At 34.9% G+C, this 14,908-nt stretch overlaps 1 protein-coding gene across 2 annotated transcripts in view; it reads left to right on the top strand.

The window, feature by feature from the left end:
- Positions 1-14,908, top strand: part of CPNE8 (copine 8) — a 256,868-nt gene that overhangs the window by 27,400 nt on the left and 214,560 nt on the right. Inside the window, exons 2-3 of one of the 2 annotated variants that reach the window (XM_002823097.4) lie at positions 5,131-5,171; positions 6,587-6,633. In XM_002823097.4, coding sequence (XP_002823143.2) covers positions 5,131-5,171; positions 6,587-6,633 — 88 coding nt within the window. Of the gene's footprint in view, positions 1-5,128; positions 5,172-6,586; positions 6,634-14,908 lie in introns of those variants that run through there. The other variant, XM_054527102.2, reaches the window with a different exon arrangement.

Raw genomic sequence — 14,908 nt, 5'->3', positions numbered from 1 at the left:
GCAAGAAAGAGTGAGTAGCATGCCTGCAACTTTAGGATTAACTCACAAGTCACTTTTTACTTTAAATACATCATGTTATGCTCATTATACATATGAAGAATTCAAAGTTTTTATTTTCTACTATTAAATCCTTAATACATATAAATATAATAGAAAAAATACTTAGCTTTTTAAAAATAATATTGCAGGATTTTTTCCTTAGTTTGGCTAAAGACAGGGTCCTTGTCCCACGGCCATGAAAATTTAGGCTCACAGACAATTCGAGGAGGGAGAAAAATGGGACGTATTTGGCAAAAAGGAAAAAAAAAAGGGGAAACAGAGACTCTCTGTAAAGTCGGGGTCCCTACTGGGGTGCTTCCTATCTGGCAATTTGAGTCTCAGTTTCCACACAGGAAGAGGAGTGGCCAGGCTCCTCCCTACTGCAAATGGGGCAAACTATGGCTCCACCTCAGTGTGCATTCCCAGTGCACAGGCTGGTTGGAGTTTTGCCAGGGACCCCCTCCCACCTGGCTTTCTCAATAAGGTACTTATTTCAGGACATATATTTATTTGGATCACTTAAATTATATATATGATTATCAATTATTTGAAAAATAGTTGGAATAAGAACTAATTACTGTACCTGGCTTTTGTTGTTGTTGTTGTCATAGCTGAATCAATTTGACACAGTTTTTAGGTTACTGTTCTTTCTCCCTATAATAAACTGTGATTTTATATACCATCCTATATTGCTGTTTAGTTATTTCTGTAAGTAAAATTCAGGCTTCTTGAAATAAACCTTTAATACAGATTGTATTATTTTTGATAGTGCTTAGTTAGGTCTTGGCCATAGATTATTTGCTTGAAAAATACTTGCAGATTTGCTTTGAAGTTGAAAGAGAATTGCTACTTTCCAGTTTGAGAAAGACAAGCATGAGATACAATTTTAAGAGGCCTAGCTGGCTGTTCAGTGTGGGTCTCAGAATGCCTACTGACAATAAAAACTACAACAGTAAAGACAACTGTGATATTCATATTTGCTACTCAGTAACTACTATATGGGAAACTGTCTTAAATTTGGAAGATGGCTTGTTGAGCATAAAATCAGAGCAGGCTGGGTTATCAGATGAGCTAACTGACTATTGTCTTTAGGGGAAGGCAGCCTGTTCTCAAGGATGAATATGCATGAGAATTGAGTAGGCAGGCGCAAGAGTCAGGGAATTCTTTATCTTGGATGGTTTTGGAAAGGTGTTGCTAAATTCCTGCTTATCTGCTTTTTAATTTTACATTTCATGCAAAATACACCTCTCCAGTTAACCCAGTGATGTTACTAGAAAGGTGTCCCGATCCAGACCCCAAGAAAGGGTTCTTGGATCTTGCCCAAAAGAGATTTCGAGGTGAGTCAATATAAGTGAAAGCAAATTTATTAAGAAAGAAAAGGGACAGAAGAACAGCTACTCCATGGGCAGAGGGGTGCCGAGGGCTGCTGGTTGCCCATTTTTATGGCTATTTCTTGATTATATCCACAGGGGTGGATTATTCATGCCTCCCCTTTTTAGAACATATAGGGTACTTTCTGATGTTGCCATGGCATTTGTAAACTGTCATGACCGTGGTGGGAGTGTAGCAGTAGGAAGACCAGAGGTCACTCTCATCACCATCTTGGTTTTGGTGGGTTTTTGCCAGCTTCTTTACTGCAACCTGTTTTATCAGAAGGGTCTTTATGACCTGCTTCTTTTGCCAGTCTCCTTATACTGTGACTAAGGATGCCTTAACCTCCTGGGAGTGCAGCTTGGTAGGTCTCAGCCTTATTTTACCTAGCCCCTATTCAAGATGGAGTTGCTATGGTTTGAAGACTTCTGATAGTATTTTTCCCTACAGGTTAGAATTAAGTTGGCTGGGCCTCGGCTTTAGTTATGCTATTTCAATTATCCCCCTTTCAGCTCATAGTCTAGGAATTTTAATGAAATTTGAGGGTGAGTGGATACTAGAACAACTCAGGCAATTTATAGGTTATAATTTTGATTAGATATTTCATCAGATAATTTTTCTAACTTGTACACTATATTTTTCCAAAATTTCTTTTGAAGAATTTGTTCTTTTGTATTAGCTACATCTAGATTTGCAGAATAGAAAGACATGTTCAGGACTTTTAACCTAGTGTTGATGTTTAACATCATGTTATAAAATGGTAGGAACAAAGTTACAGGCATCCTAGCTCAAGCAGATGACAAGTCCATGGAGGGAAGAGTAGCCTTCTCATATAAAATCTGGTCATGGAGGGGTGTGTGTATGTTTATTTTTAAAAGTGCAATATATAAAAAACAAAGACTTTTTTCTATGAAAATACAGTGGGTTTGGCCTCTCATTCTGGTTTTCTGTCCTCATTCTATAAGCAGCATCTCTCTTTATACTAGTCTATGAACAGGAATTTGTTTTCCTTTGTATTCATGTTGGTAGGTAAAATTGGAGGCCTTTGACATTTTCAATACTCATAGAAAATAAGAAGTCTTCTGCACTTCTCCAGAAACTGAGGTATTTTGTAAAGAACAGAAGAATCAGATTCAGAATGATTGGTACCATTAGATTATTCTGTACTGGGCTGTGTACATTGACTCATTCACTCACTTTCTCTGAGCCCCAGCTTAGTTTCTGAATTTATGAAATGGCCTTCACAATAATACCTATCTTATTTTACTTAATGTGAATGGGCTTTGTTTCTAATAGGATCTTGGGAAGATAAAATTCTTATTCCTAAAATAAATCTAAACTGAATGGTGCATTTTAACAATCACTGGTCTTTTGCAGTGTATATATCACTAAGAATATTTGCCTTTTCCAACTTTGCAATCATATATGCTTGAGTAAAGTAGTCTTTTGGGAATTCAACCTGTCAGAGATAGTCTATTCTATTATATTCATATGACCAAAGTACAGGTAAAATTATTACCAAATATAATTGGAAAGTTAAATTGCAAATTTCAGACTATGTTATGAAGATTTATAGATTTTTACTTGTCATTATACAAAGGGTTTTTTGTTGGCTTTTTCTATTTTTGATCTTACCATTATGTGTTATGGATCACAATGGCTGAGTGAAACAATGTGACAAGTAAAGTTTATGATTAAGAATACTAATCTCAGCAGGGCACAGTGGCTCACACCTGTAATCCCAGCACTTTGGGAGGCAGAGGTGGGTGGATCACCTGAGGTCGGGAGTTCGAGACCAGTCTGACCAACATGGAGAAACTCTGTCTCTACTAAAAATACAAAATTAGCTGAGCGTGATGGCACATGCCTGTAATCCCAGCTACTCGGGAGGCTGAGGCAGGAGAATCGCTTGAACCCGGGAGGCGGAGGTTGCAATGAACAGAGATCGCACCATTGCACTCCAGCCTGGGTAACGAGTGAAACTTCGTCTCAAAAGAAAGAATACTCATTTGTCCTATTGTTGATAGAAATACTTTACTTTGTATTTGTGGTTAAAACTTGTAGTTTATTTTTTTTTACATAAGTAAGGCATTGAAACTACATTATTTTCTGTTAAATACGTATGTAGCATAGTTTTTGAATCACAGCCACATCACAATATTTTGCACTGTCATCTCTGTTTTTTTGTGAATTCTGAAAGAAACAGCATAATATTTTCCTAGGATACCTAATGAGCAAAAGCTTGAGTCACAGGAAGGATTGGGAGAATTCCCACTTAAGTGAAGAACTACCTTTGTATAATAAATGTAATATCACAGTAATTTCTCAAATGGAAATGTTTTAATTTACTGTTTGCTAACCATTGCTGGAGTCATGGTGTCTGCTCAGGGGACAGAAAGGATTAATTTAATGTGATTACTGACTAGAGGTCTTCTAATCTGATTTAATTCCAAATATGAGTATGTCTGATGTTTCTCCTTTCTAGGAATATTTCGAGACATGATCTCATTTCATTGTTTGTGCTGCATTGGTTTGTTGAATATGTTTTTATTTTTTCAGTGTATAGTGATTCAATGGATGCAATCACTTTTGAGAACCTGAAATAAGAAAGGATGCCAGATTCATATGAAAAAGGGACTTTTCAGATACCAAGGGAGTACAAATAAATGCACATGAATAGTAGTCTTGGTGGAAAATAAGACAGCTTGAACACGAGCTTTTTATTATAAGTGTTACAAATAGAAATGTAATTTAGCTATTCCAAATTATTACCAATTAATAGAAAATGATTATTAAACATAAATTTGAACTTTTAGAACCCTCAAGTCATCATTCTAGATAATCAAATCTTTCAGAAAAGCATATAGCTGTAAATCATAATTTTATAAAAACTAATTTTAGATGGAAATTTTTCTAATAGTTTCCTGCCTTGTGAATCAGAGCATATTGAATTTAACTTTTTAATGAGTACTCAGGTTTATTGTTATGAGCATAAAGTATAGGACTGCATTACTACCACTGAGGGTAGCAATACACTGGTATCAGAGGAATCCAGGCTTTCTTACTTTCTGATTTTCCATTGTTATTCTATTTTAGAAATATCTGGAAAAAAAAAGTACTAATAATGGCCTTGTGTACGTTTTTAATGTTTACTGAAAAGAGTCTTCAGGCAACATCTATATGTTCATCTTAAATTCCCAAACCGTAATGGCAACATAAAACTCATCAGGGTTGATGTAACACGAATGTCAGTAGATGCTGCTTCACAACTGTATTCTAATTGTACGGACTAACGTGATCATGTGCTCTGAACTGCAAACAATTTTGCATTAATAACAACTCACAATTCAGTTCAGGAAGCATTTCTGAACACCTTTATATTCTTAATGAAGGATTAAATGGAAACCTAAAACAGTTAATTCTCTCAAAGAGATTTTAATCTTAGGATGTAAGGAGTCATGTTATTGGTTAAGTGGAATGAAAGTCTGAGAAAATAAAAGCTTTCTCTTATTTTTGGAGTCCAGTGATGTTCAGTCTGCATATATACAAGCAGACCCTTAGGACATGTTTATTTAGTCATATATGTGTATATGTGTGTGTATGTGTATGTTTATATATATATATACACACAATTATGTACATAACGCATTTTAATATGTCTATATAAATATAAATATTTTGCTTTTATATCCAGCTAACATTTTCTGTTTTATTCAACAGAAATCTTCTTGACAGAGACACATTTTCTAAATCTGATCCAAGTAAGTATGTATTGCTTGCCTTTTGAAAAATCATTTGATTTTGCAAAAGTTGTATGAAACTCATAGTTCCTGTTTAAAGGTTTGTTTTAAAGCCTAGAAAGCAGCAGGGGAATGGTCCCAAGCCCTACATACTCATCAACCCCGGGCAGTACTGTGGGTAAAGAGGGACTTGCTGAGCACTTTGAGAATAAAATGAGAATGCAAATGACTCCAGTGTGGGACAGTTCACTTTGAAATTAAAACCTCGTACTATGGCCATTTGGTAGAAATTATTATATTTGAAAGAAAACTGTAATGGGCCATAATTTAAAGTTATTTAGCCACAGAGTAATACGTTTCTTTCTTTTTTTTTTTTAAATGAAAGTGGTGGTCGGGCAAGATAGTTCATGCTTATAATCCCAGCACTTTGGGAGGCTGAAGCAGGAGGATTGCCTGAGCCCGGGAGTTCAAGACCAGCCTGGGCTACATAGTGAGACCCGCCCACCCCCATCTCTTAAAAAAAAAGAGAGAAAAGAAAAATAAAATAAAAGTGGTATATAAAATTTACAACCAAGTGAAATATGTAACATCTGATATGAACCAAAGTGTTTGATTACTAATTAGAGGTATTGAAAATTGGAGATAACTTGTAAAGTGAGAAGGGTACTTTGAATTAGAAAACAGCAGAATGAACTGTATAAATCAATGTTTCCGAATCTTGTAATATTTAGAAATGGATATACAACAGTCCTCTATCTCTACAAATGTGTGAACAAATATGGTTGAATTACAGAGGAAAGGTTTTTGTCAGTTGTCGGAATTCTTGAGGTAGTCATTGGGAAAAAGGCATTGCAATCGTGGGTATTAAAAATTCCTGGGGCTCATTTGACAAGTTGGTGGGACACTTCTTATCCCTTAATCTTTACCCAAAGCTCTTAATCTCCCTTTTGGGAATTCTTTTCTTGGTTGACAGGATTTCTTACCTATTTACAAATATTAAGGGTGGAAGTTATAAATATTAAATGTAGAGCATGACTTGCCCCAAGTTTTCATTCCTGTTATACCTTTGAGCACTGTAAATATCTTAGGAAGAACTTGGCTTGTTTTTCACAACATAATTAAATATTTCAAATTGTTTAAATTATGGTTTTAAAATTTATCTATGAAGACCTTAGCAAGTACTTATTATTTTATGTGCCAAGTCCAATTCATACTAAGTTCTAAAGATCTGGCATAATAGTTTGTTTTCTGCTTATTTAAATTAATTTTTAGTCATATGATGATTTACTAGCCTTTTTTTCTTTGCAAGGGTAAGTCTAGGAATTAGGCATTTAATTTTGATGTAGCTTTTGGGCAGCTGAAAAATAAAATGTATACATTCACATATGATTTTCATAAAAGACATTTATATGTGCGTATTTTTTCATCTTTTGTAGTTTGTGTCTTATATGTACAAGGAGTTGGAAATAAAGAATGGAGAGAGGTAAGTTTAAAACTTTTTAAAAAAAAATCACTGGGCTTGAAGATACAGTAAGTTATAACTTGATCAAGATGATACTTTCTATTTTCCATTATAAGTCCTTTTTAACCCAAAGATTGAATTGTTTTTATCTTAGGAAAGTTACCTTTGTGTTTTGTTTTTAATAACAGTGAATGTTTAGCTGACTTATGACCTTCTTGTGAGATATTCTAGTCCTGAAACTTGTACTTCCTTTATCTGGACATAAATTTAATGTGTTGCAATCTATTTGACATTTCTTACAAAATTTAAGTTTGTGAGTTAAGTCTTATTTTTAGAGATCAACTGCTGATACTTATAAAATGCCACTTTAAAAGATTTCAGTTGTGCCGCTTAATACCAAATATTGCCTACTTTTTGCAACATATTTAAAAATAAAGTAGAAATTCAGCTTCTTAATACAAATGTATGTTGTTTAATGAAGCAAAAGTGAAGAGACTGAATTGTTAATTTATTTTCTAGAGTGTCTCCACATTCAAATGGGTGGATGATCATTGGAAGGTGGAGGGCATATTAAATAAAAGACATTTCCATCTGCCTATAGTTGCCAGTTATCTCAGGAAGTTAGTGCATTGTTTTAATGAGGTTACAGTTTCTGGCTAGATTTCCCTAGGGAGGTTTGTGCTATTTGTGCCACAGAGTACATTTGCCAGTCATTTTACCACTGTGTCTCAATTTTGAGTAGAGGGCAAGAATAAATCATTTAATTTATTCTTAAAACCTGGGGAAAATAATTCAAAACTTGTTTCTACTGATAATGAGCTGGTGGTCAGTAGTCTGCTGAACATGTTTATCGTATCTAACTGCTTCTGCACATTTTTTTTTTTTTTTTTTTTTGAGATGGAGTTTCACTCTTGTTGCTCAGGCTAGAGTGCCATGGCACAATCTTGGCTCACTGCAACCTCTGACTTCCAGGTTCAAGCAATTCTCCTGCCTCAGCCTCCCAAGTAGCTGAGATTACAGGCATGCGCCACCATGCCCAGCTAATTTTGTATTTTTAATAGAGACGGGGTTTCTCCATGTTGGTCAGGCTGGTCTCAGACTCCCAACCTCAGGTGATCCACCTGCCTCGGCCTCCCAAAGTGCTGGGATTACAGGTGTGAGCCACCGTGCCTGGCACATTTCTATTTAGTTCAATATTTACCTCAAACTCTGTATATCAAATATAAACTCATCATCTTTACCCTATGTCTGCTTCTTCTTTGCTTAAAATATAGCTAAAACTACCAGCCAAAATATGAAACTGCAATTTTTATAGTCATCCTGAGTTTCTCTCCCACGTCTTCATCACTTAATGTCATCCAGTGCTATGAATCTCTTTCATAAAAAAGAAAAATCCACGCTTGGATAAGCCACCCTTTTTATTCAGACCCATTTTCTCTTTTGTCCTCCCTGTTGCAACAATTCTCCTACCTTAGCATATGCCCCCTTTTTCCATATTCATCTGTCTAATAATTTCTTTGATTATCTTCCTGAAAGACATGCTGTCTTGTCATTCAGTTCCCTTTCTCAAAGGCCTGAAACAATACAGTGGAACTGCTTATTGACCATGGATGCCAGGCTGGATGGGACTGAGCATTGACCAGGGTGTCCACAAAATGGCTTTGCTTCAGGCACCAAAAAGTAACCAGGATAAGGATACCTAAGTTACAGTACCAGACATCTGGGCCAATGCAAATGACTAATAATGAGGCAACTGGAAACTTTATTGGATAAAGGGAGTTTGAAGAAGGACAACAACAAAAAATTTTGGACCTAAACCAGGGTTCTGGGAGTTAATTCTTAAGTGGGTGCTGACCAAGTAGTATTGGCCAGTTAGTTTAAGGGCAGCCTCAGCTCAAAATCTCCCTTCCTTAAAAAATTTCTCATGCTTTCCTATTGCCTAAGCAATGAATGATAAATTTCTTATTTAATTTACAACTTTTATAATAATGATGGCTAACTAAAATTCCAAACCCTTCATAAATATTGACTAATTTAGTTTTCACAGCAACTTTAAGAGGTAGGTTATATTATAATCCTTATGTTTCATGAGAAAAATGAAACACAGAAAGGTTAAATGACTAGACCAAAGTTACCCGGTTGTAAATGACAAAGTGGGAATTTCTTTTTTTTAACTTTTAAATTATTTAAACTTTTACTTTTATTTATTTATTTATTTATTTTTATTATACTTTAAGTTAAGGGGTACATGTGCAGAATGTGCAGGTTTGTTACATAGGTATACGTGTGCCATGGTGGTTTGCTGCACCCATCAACCCGTCATCTACATTAGGTATTTCTCCTAATGCTATTTATCCCCTAGCCCCCTACCCCCCGACAGGCCCCAGTGTGTGATGTTCCCCTCCCGGTGTCCAAGTGTTCTCATTGTTCAACTTCCACTTATGAGGGAGACCATGTGGTGTTTAGTTTTCTGTTCCTGTGTTAGTTTGCTGAGAATGATGGTTTCCAACTTCATCCATGTCCCTGCAAAGGACATGAACTCATCCTTTTTTATGGCTGCATAGTATTCCACGGTGTACATGTACCACATTGTTTTTATCCAGTCTATCATTGATGGACATTTGGGTTGGTTCCAAGTCTTTGCTATTGTGAACAGTGCCACAGTAAACACACGTGTGCATGTGTCTTTATAATTTCTAATCCTTTGGGTATATGTCCAGTAATGGGATTGCTGGGTCAAATGGTATTTCTAATTCTAGATCCTTGAGGAATCACCACACTATCTTCCACAATGGTTTAACTAATTTGTACTCCCACCAACAGTGTAAAAGCATTCCTATTTTCTCCACATCCTCTCCAGCATCTGTTGTTTCCTGACTTTTTAATGATCACCAGGCCATCTGGCTACACGGCCCTTGCTATTAGACCATCTTGCTATGCAGAATTCTTGTCTGATACCAACCTTTATGCTCTTCTTTTATAAATGGAAATAAACTTTACCAATCAATTTTTGGGGCTTTATTAATATTTTCTTATGCTTGACTTGGAAAGAAAGACAAGTAGAAAGAGGAAGCCTACAGTTTATGAGAAATGGCATAATATTAAAATAGAAAAAAGAGTATTTTGCTTATTTTTTTATTTTTGAAGGAGTTAAAACTATTGGTAAGATGGAATAATGGTCAAAAAGGGTTTGAAAACAAAATGAAAATGGAGAAAATGATGAGATAGGACCCAGAGTTATATAGAGTAGGTGGGAGCTGAAGATGGCTGAAGGTGGGGAAATACAAATTAAGAGGCATTTTCAACATAGTTTCAGAAGAGTGAAAAGTATTAAAGAAAGAGAATGGTCTGGAAGAATAGAAAGGAAGTGCCAGATGCAAGAGACAAGCATTTTGGAACATTTAGCAACCAACTGAACTTGCTGGATAATGAAAAGGGATCAAAAAATGAATGACACTATGGTGTTACTAAGCCCCACAAAACCATTTGAGAAAGATAGTTTATTTTGAGAGCCAGAATTATGTTGTGGTTGAGGGCATGCACTTGATCTTTCAGTGACTCTGTTTCCTCATTTGTGACATGAGAAATAATGATAATGATTCTAGCTAATACTGCTGTTATGAGGATTAAATATGAATCACTTGTAACAGTATCTGGCACATAAGAAGTACTATACAATTAAGGATACATTATAATTCTAAGACATTAAACAACTTGTAAAAGGATAACAAAACTAGGAAGTGGCAGGTAGGTAAATTCCTGCATTATAAAATTCTGTAAAATTCTTTGCACAAGCCCAGCAGTTGATGGGAAAATGACTTATGGGATTTACTTGGCCTCAAACCTAATATGAAGCGGTTGTGTTACCCAGCTGCTAAAAAGCTAGTGCAATCTGAGGATCCATTGATGGATGTGCAGTGTTTACATCAAGGAAGATAATGCTATTATGTTGAACCATATGAAATTGTCATATTTTATAGGTCAGAAATGGTTGAATGTTGGCAGTTTCATGTGATTCAACTGAATACTATTGCATTTTGCTCCAGTGGAAAATTGCTTTTTTTATCTACATTTGAAACCATTGGAAAGACAAGTCTGTATTTGAAGAGGGCTGCCATTTTGAAGAAAGGGATAGAAACTATACCATACGAATAAAATAATATTTAATCTGAAAAAATGCAAAGACTGAACAATTCACAGTACTTTCTTCAGACTCTGAAAATATTTTCATTTGGAAATGGGAGTATACTTGATGTTCAAGAGAAAACAAAAAATTTTAACCAAAGATTGGAGAGACAAATAGACAATATTTAGTCTACTGTGAAGAAAACCTTTGTAGCACTTAAAGTATCCCACAGTAGTAGGTTTTTCAGAACTGTATCCTGAAAGTATAGCGCATTGACTGTTACTGGAAGTATTGAATAAGAGGCTGCATTGATTCATCAGGAAAGAAGTTGAACTTCATTATCTCTATTTTCTTACAAGTTTGCGAATTCTTAATGATGCAATGGAGTTCAAAGAGTTTCCTAGTCATTTTATTAATTCTACCAAATATCTTTTAAGTATTGAACACTATTTTATAAGGATTAAAAGTAGCAAAACGACTCTAATAATTACTGTTAGGATTATTTGAAATCAGACTGGGAAAATTTAGATACTTTATTAATGGTTTTTAAATGTATCCTTTATTTATCAATTTGACCAATATTATTGGGTGCCAATTATGTAGTAGTGGATAAAATTTAAAAATAAATAGTGTTTCTACCTCAGGGAGCATGCAATATAATTGGAGAGTTTTCTCAGCAATTTTGGTACATCTGTAAAATCAATTTATTGATGGAGGTATCAGCATTATCTCAATAATATAGTGGTTATGTTTGTATTTAAATTCAGGTATATTTTGGAAAAGCATGTATATAACAAGCCATATGAATTTATGTTCTGGGATGAATGACTTTTAGATAATAAGGGGAATAAGTGAAAAAAAAAAGCTTAAACATGTATTGAAACAAATGCTCCAAATAAATATAAAATTATTTAAAATTAATCTGTAGTTGAAATTTGCGGTTTAAAAATTATCTCTAACATGATTATAATTACCACTATATTGTTGATAAATTCTATCTAATGAGTGAGTTTTTCTAATGAGTGAGTTATGAAAAACTCTTAAAGTAATGGATGTCGTAAAACTAAAATTATTTTTAGTGTATAGTAATTTCAGAGCTAGAAATGATGTTTAAGCACCATGAATTATGAAAATGTGGAAACCTCCTAGTGGCAAATGGAAATAACAAAGTAACATCTCTAAGAATGGCCACTTTACTCAGAGTGGGGAAAATGTTCCAACTAATTTCTTGAAGTTAGATTTTAGTTATCCATAGACAATTCATTTTGTGAATTACTTTTAAACATTTAAAATTATAGAATTTGTTCCAGGTTCCCTAAGTTAGTATGTGATAAAAGAAGGCAAGCTGAAGTTGTTTATGAACTACAGTGATTACAGCATAGAGGCAAACAAATCTGCTTTCAAATGCTGATTACTACAGTTTGACATTGTCTCCGCTCTGCTCCATTCCATTGACACTGAGCTATTTTAACATTTACTCATCTCCATACTGAATAATACTTGTTTTGGTATCTCTCTCTCTCTCTCTGTCTCTCTCTCTCTCTCTCTCTCACACACACATACACACACACACACACACACACACACACACACTATACTATTCAACAAACATCAAGGACTTTTTTGTAAACTTACTCTCTTACATGTCTTAGTTTCACTGTTTAGCTTTGTGCTTCCAAAGGTGAAACCTCCTGCACAGCATTTAGAATATGGCTTTCTTTGTTCTTAAAAGGTGTTCAGGGCCAGGTGCAGTGGCTCAGGCCTGTAATCCCAGCACTTTGGGAGGCTGAGGTGGGCAGGTCACCTGAGGTCAGGAGTTAAGAGACCAGCCTGGCCAACATGGTGAAACCCTATCTCTACTAAAAATACAAAAATTAGCAGAGCGTGGTGGCGGGTACCTGTAATTCTAGCTACTCAGGAGGTTGAGGCAGGAGAATCGCTTGAACCTAGGAGTTGGAGGTTGCAGTGAGCTGAGATCCCGCCATTGCACTCCAGCCTGGGTGACAGAGCGATACTTTGTTTAAAAAAAAAATGTTCAATTAATATTTGATTGAACACCCAAATTTAGGGACACCCAAATTTAGCCTGTCAACACAGGCACATACAGTTTAATGTCATGGTTTCAGAATTTATGTGGTGGAAGAATCCCTATAGATAATTTGCTATGTAGGCCACATTTTTTATATTAAATGTGAGAACATGTATGTGTCATGATAACTAGTTATGGGAGCCTAAGACTTGTTCTGCTGCCCTTTATTTTAAGCTTAACTACATGTTTTGGAATTCGAATTATAGCATCAATTGAAAACATGTTATATATCTCTTAAGGCTTAGGGATACTCATTACATTCTTTCATTTTTGTTTTAGAGAAATACTATGATGAAACATATAAAGCTAATGATACAGGAGAGAGGAAGCTTTTAAAATTTTTAGGCCATCACTGTTGCTAATTGATTAAGCGTTCTGCATGGCTACTGATACTTTCTTCACTATTGAATGCATGTTGCAGAACAACTGAATATTTTTGTTTTGTTTTCTGTCTTTTAGAAAAGATTTGAATTGCACTATTCTGCTGTGCATTCAATCTACAGCAATTATATTTCTTTAGTAGATACTGGAAGGAGTCTCACAATATGTATAAAGACTTCCTGTGATTGATTGAGGGGATTGTAACAGAAGACATTCGCTCTGTTCTTGTAAAAACGGTTGTGTGACATGTGGTTGAAAGAACTTAGTAAAGCCAATATATTTTATGAAATGCGTGGCCATTAATATTTCAGCAAAAATATGTTGTATGTTACTCAGACAAATACTGTATTGATCCACTTGGATTTCCAATGTCAGCAATACCAGTTTTGGAAAGAGATCTGCAGACTGGCATTGGAATCTTTCTGTTCAGAAAAGGACATAAAATAGTATTTACAAACTTTCCTGGATATAGATAAGTAGAAATTGTGGGTTAATATAAGTTACCTGTAGTTTATAAAGCTTAGTTGAAGTCTATGAGCTCTGTGCATATCATGTGTTCAATTGAACAAGTATCACACTTTAGACAGAACTTTGCTGGTTGTTAGCTGAAAAGCAAATCCAGAATATTTTGATCTCTTAAATTATTTTTTCTGTCCCATTTTTAATATACCTTTTTATCAAAATAAAACACATCCAAATGAAGGGCACAAATTATACAGCACAATGAATTAGAAGTAAACACACCCATGTAACCACCATCTAGATGAAGAAAGGGAACATTACTAGAAATCCAGGAATTTTGATTGTGCTCCCTCCCTCCTCCTAAATTGAAATACCATTCTGATTTCTAACACTATAGAATAATTTTGCCCGTTTTAAGCCTTTTATATACATAGAATCATGTAGTTTATTCTTAATTGTGTTGTTTCTTTCAGTGAGCTCTATCCATGCCTGTGGCAATAGGTTGTTCTTGCCCGTTGCTGCATGGTTCTCTATTTTATGAATATACCCCAATTATCCATTCTACTTTGGACAGATTTTTGGCTTGTTCCCAGTTACTGAATATTATTATCTGTCTAGAACAATCTTGTACATATCTTTTGGGTCTTACATTCACATATTCCTAATATATGTAGGAGTGAAATATCTGAGCCATAGGGGGAATGCATATTTTCATCTTCAGTAGATACTGCCAAATGGTTTTCCATAACTTTCCATCTGCCACTTGTATTGCCATACACCTTCGCCAATGCTTTTTATTGCCAGTTTAAAAAATATTTCCATTCTCATTAGTGGGTAAAGATATGCTGTTTTTGTTTTTTGACTTGCCGATGATTACTGTGGTTCAGAACCCTTAGGTAAGCTTAATGACCATTTGGCTATTCTCTTTTAAGAAGTGTTGTCTATTTTCTTACTAATTTTCAGGAATTATATCTTCAGGACAGGAATTCCTTGTTGCTTGCGTATCTTGCAAATATCTTCTTCCTTTATATAGTGTGGCATTCTACTCTTTGAATAGTGTATTTTGATGAACAAAAGTTTATAATTTTATCTTACATAGCAATATGATCCTTTATAATCATAACATATCCTTTATGATCTGTGCTTTTGTTCTTTTTAAGAAAATCTTCTTCTCTGAAGGCCATGATGATATTTCCCAGTGTTATCTTTTAGAAGTTTTATTGTTTTACCTTTCATGT

This window comes from Pongo abelii, chromosome 10 (genome assembly GCF_028885655.2).
Source record: "Pongo abelii isolate AG06213 chromosome 10, NHGRI_mPonAbe1-v2.0_pri, whole genome shotgun sequence".
Lineage (NCBI taxonomy): Eukaryota > Metazoa > Chordata > Mammalia > Primates > Hominidae > Pongo > Pongo abelii.
This window is presented reverse-complemented; position numbering and strand designations above follow the sequence as displayed.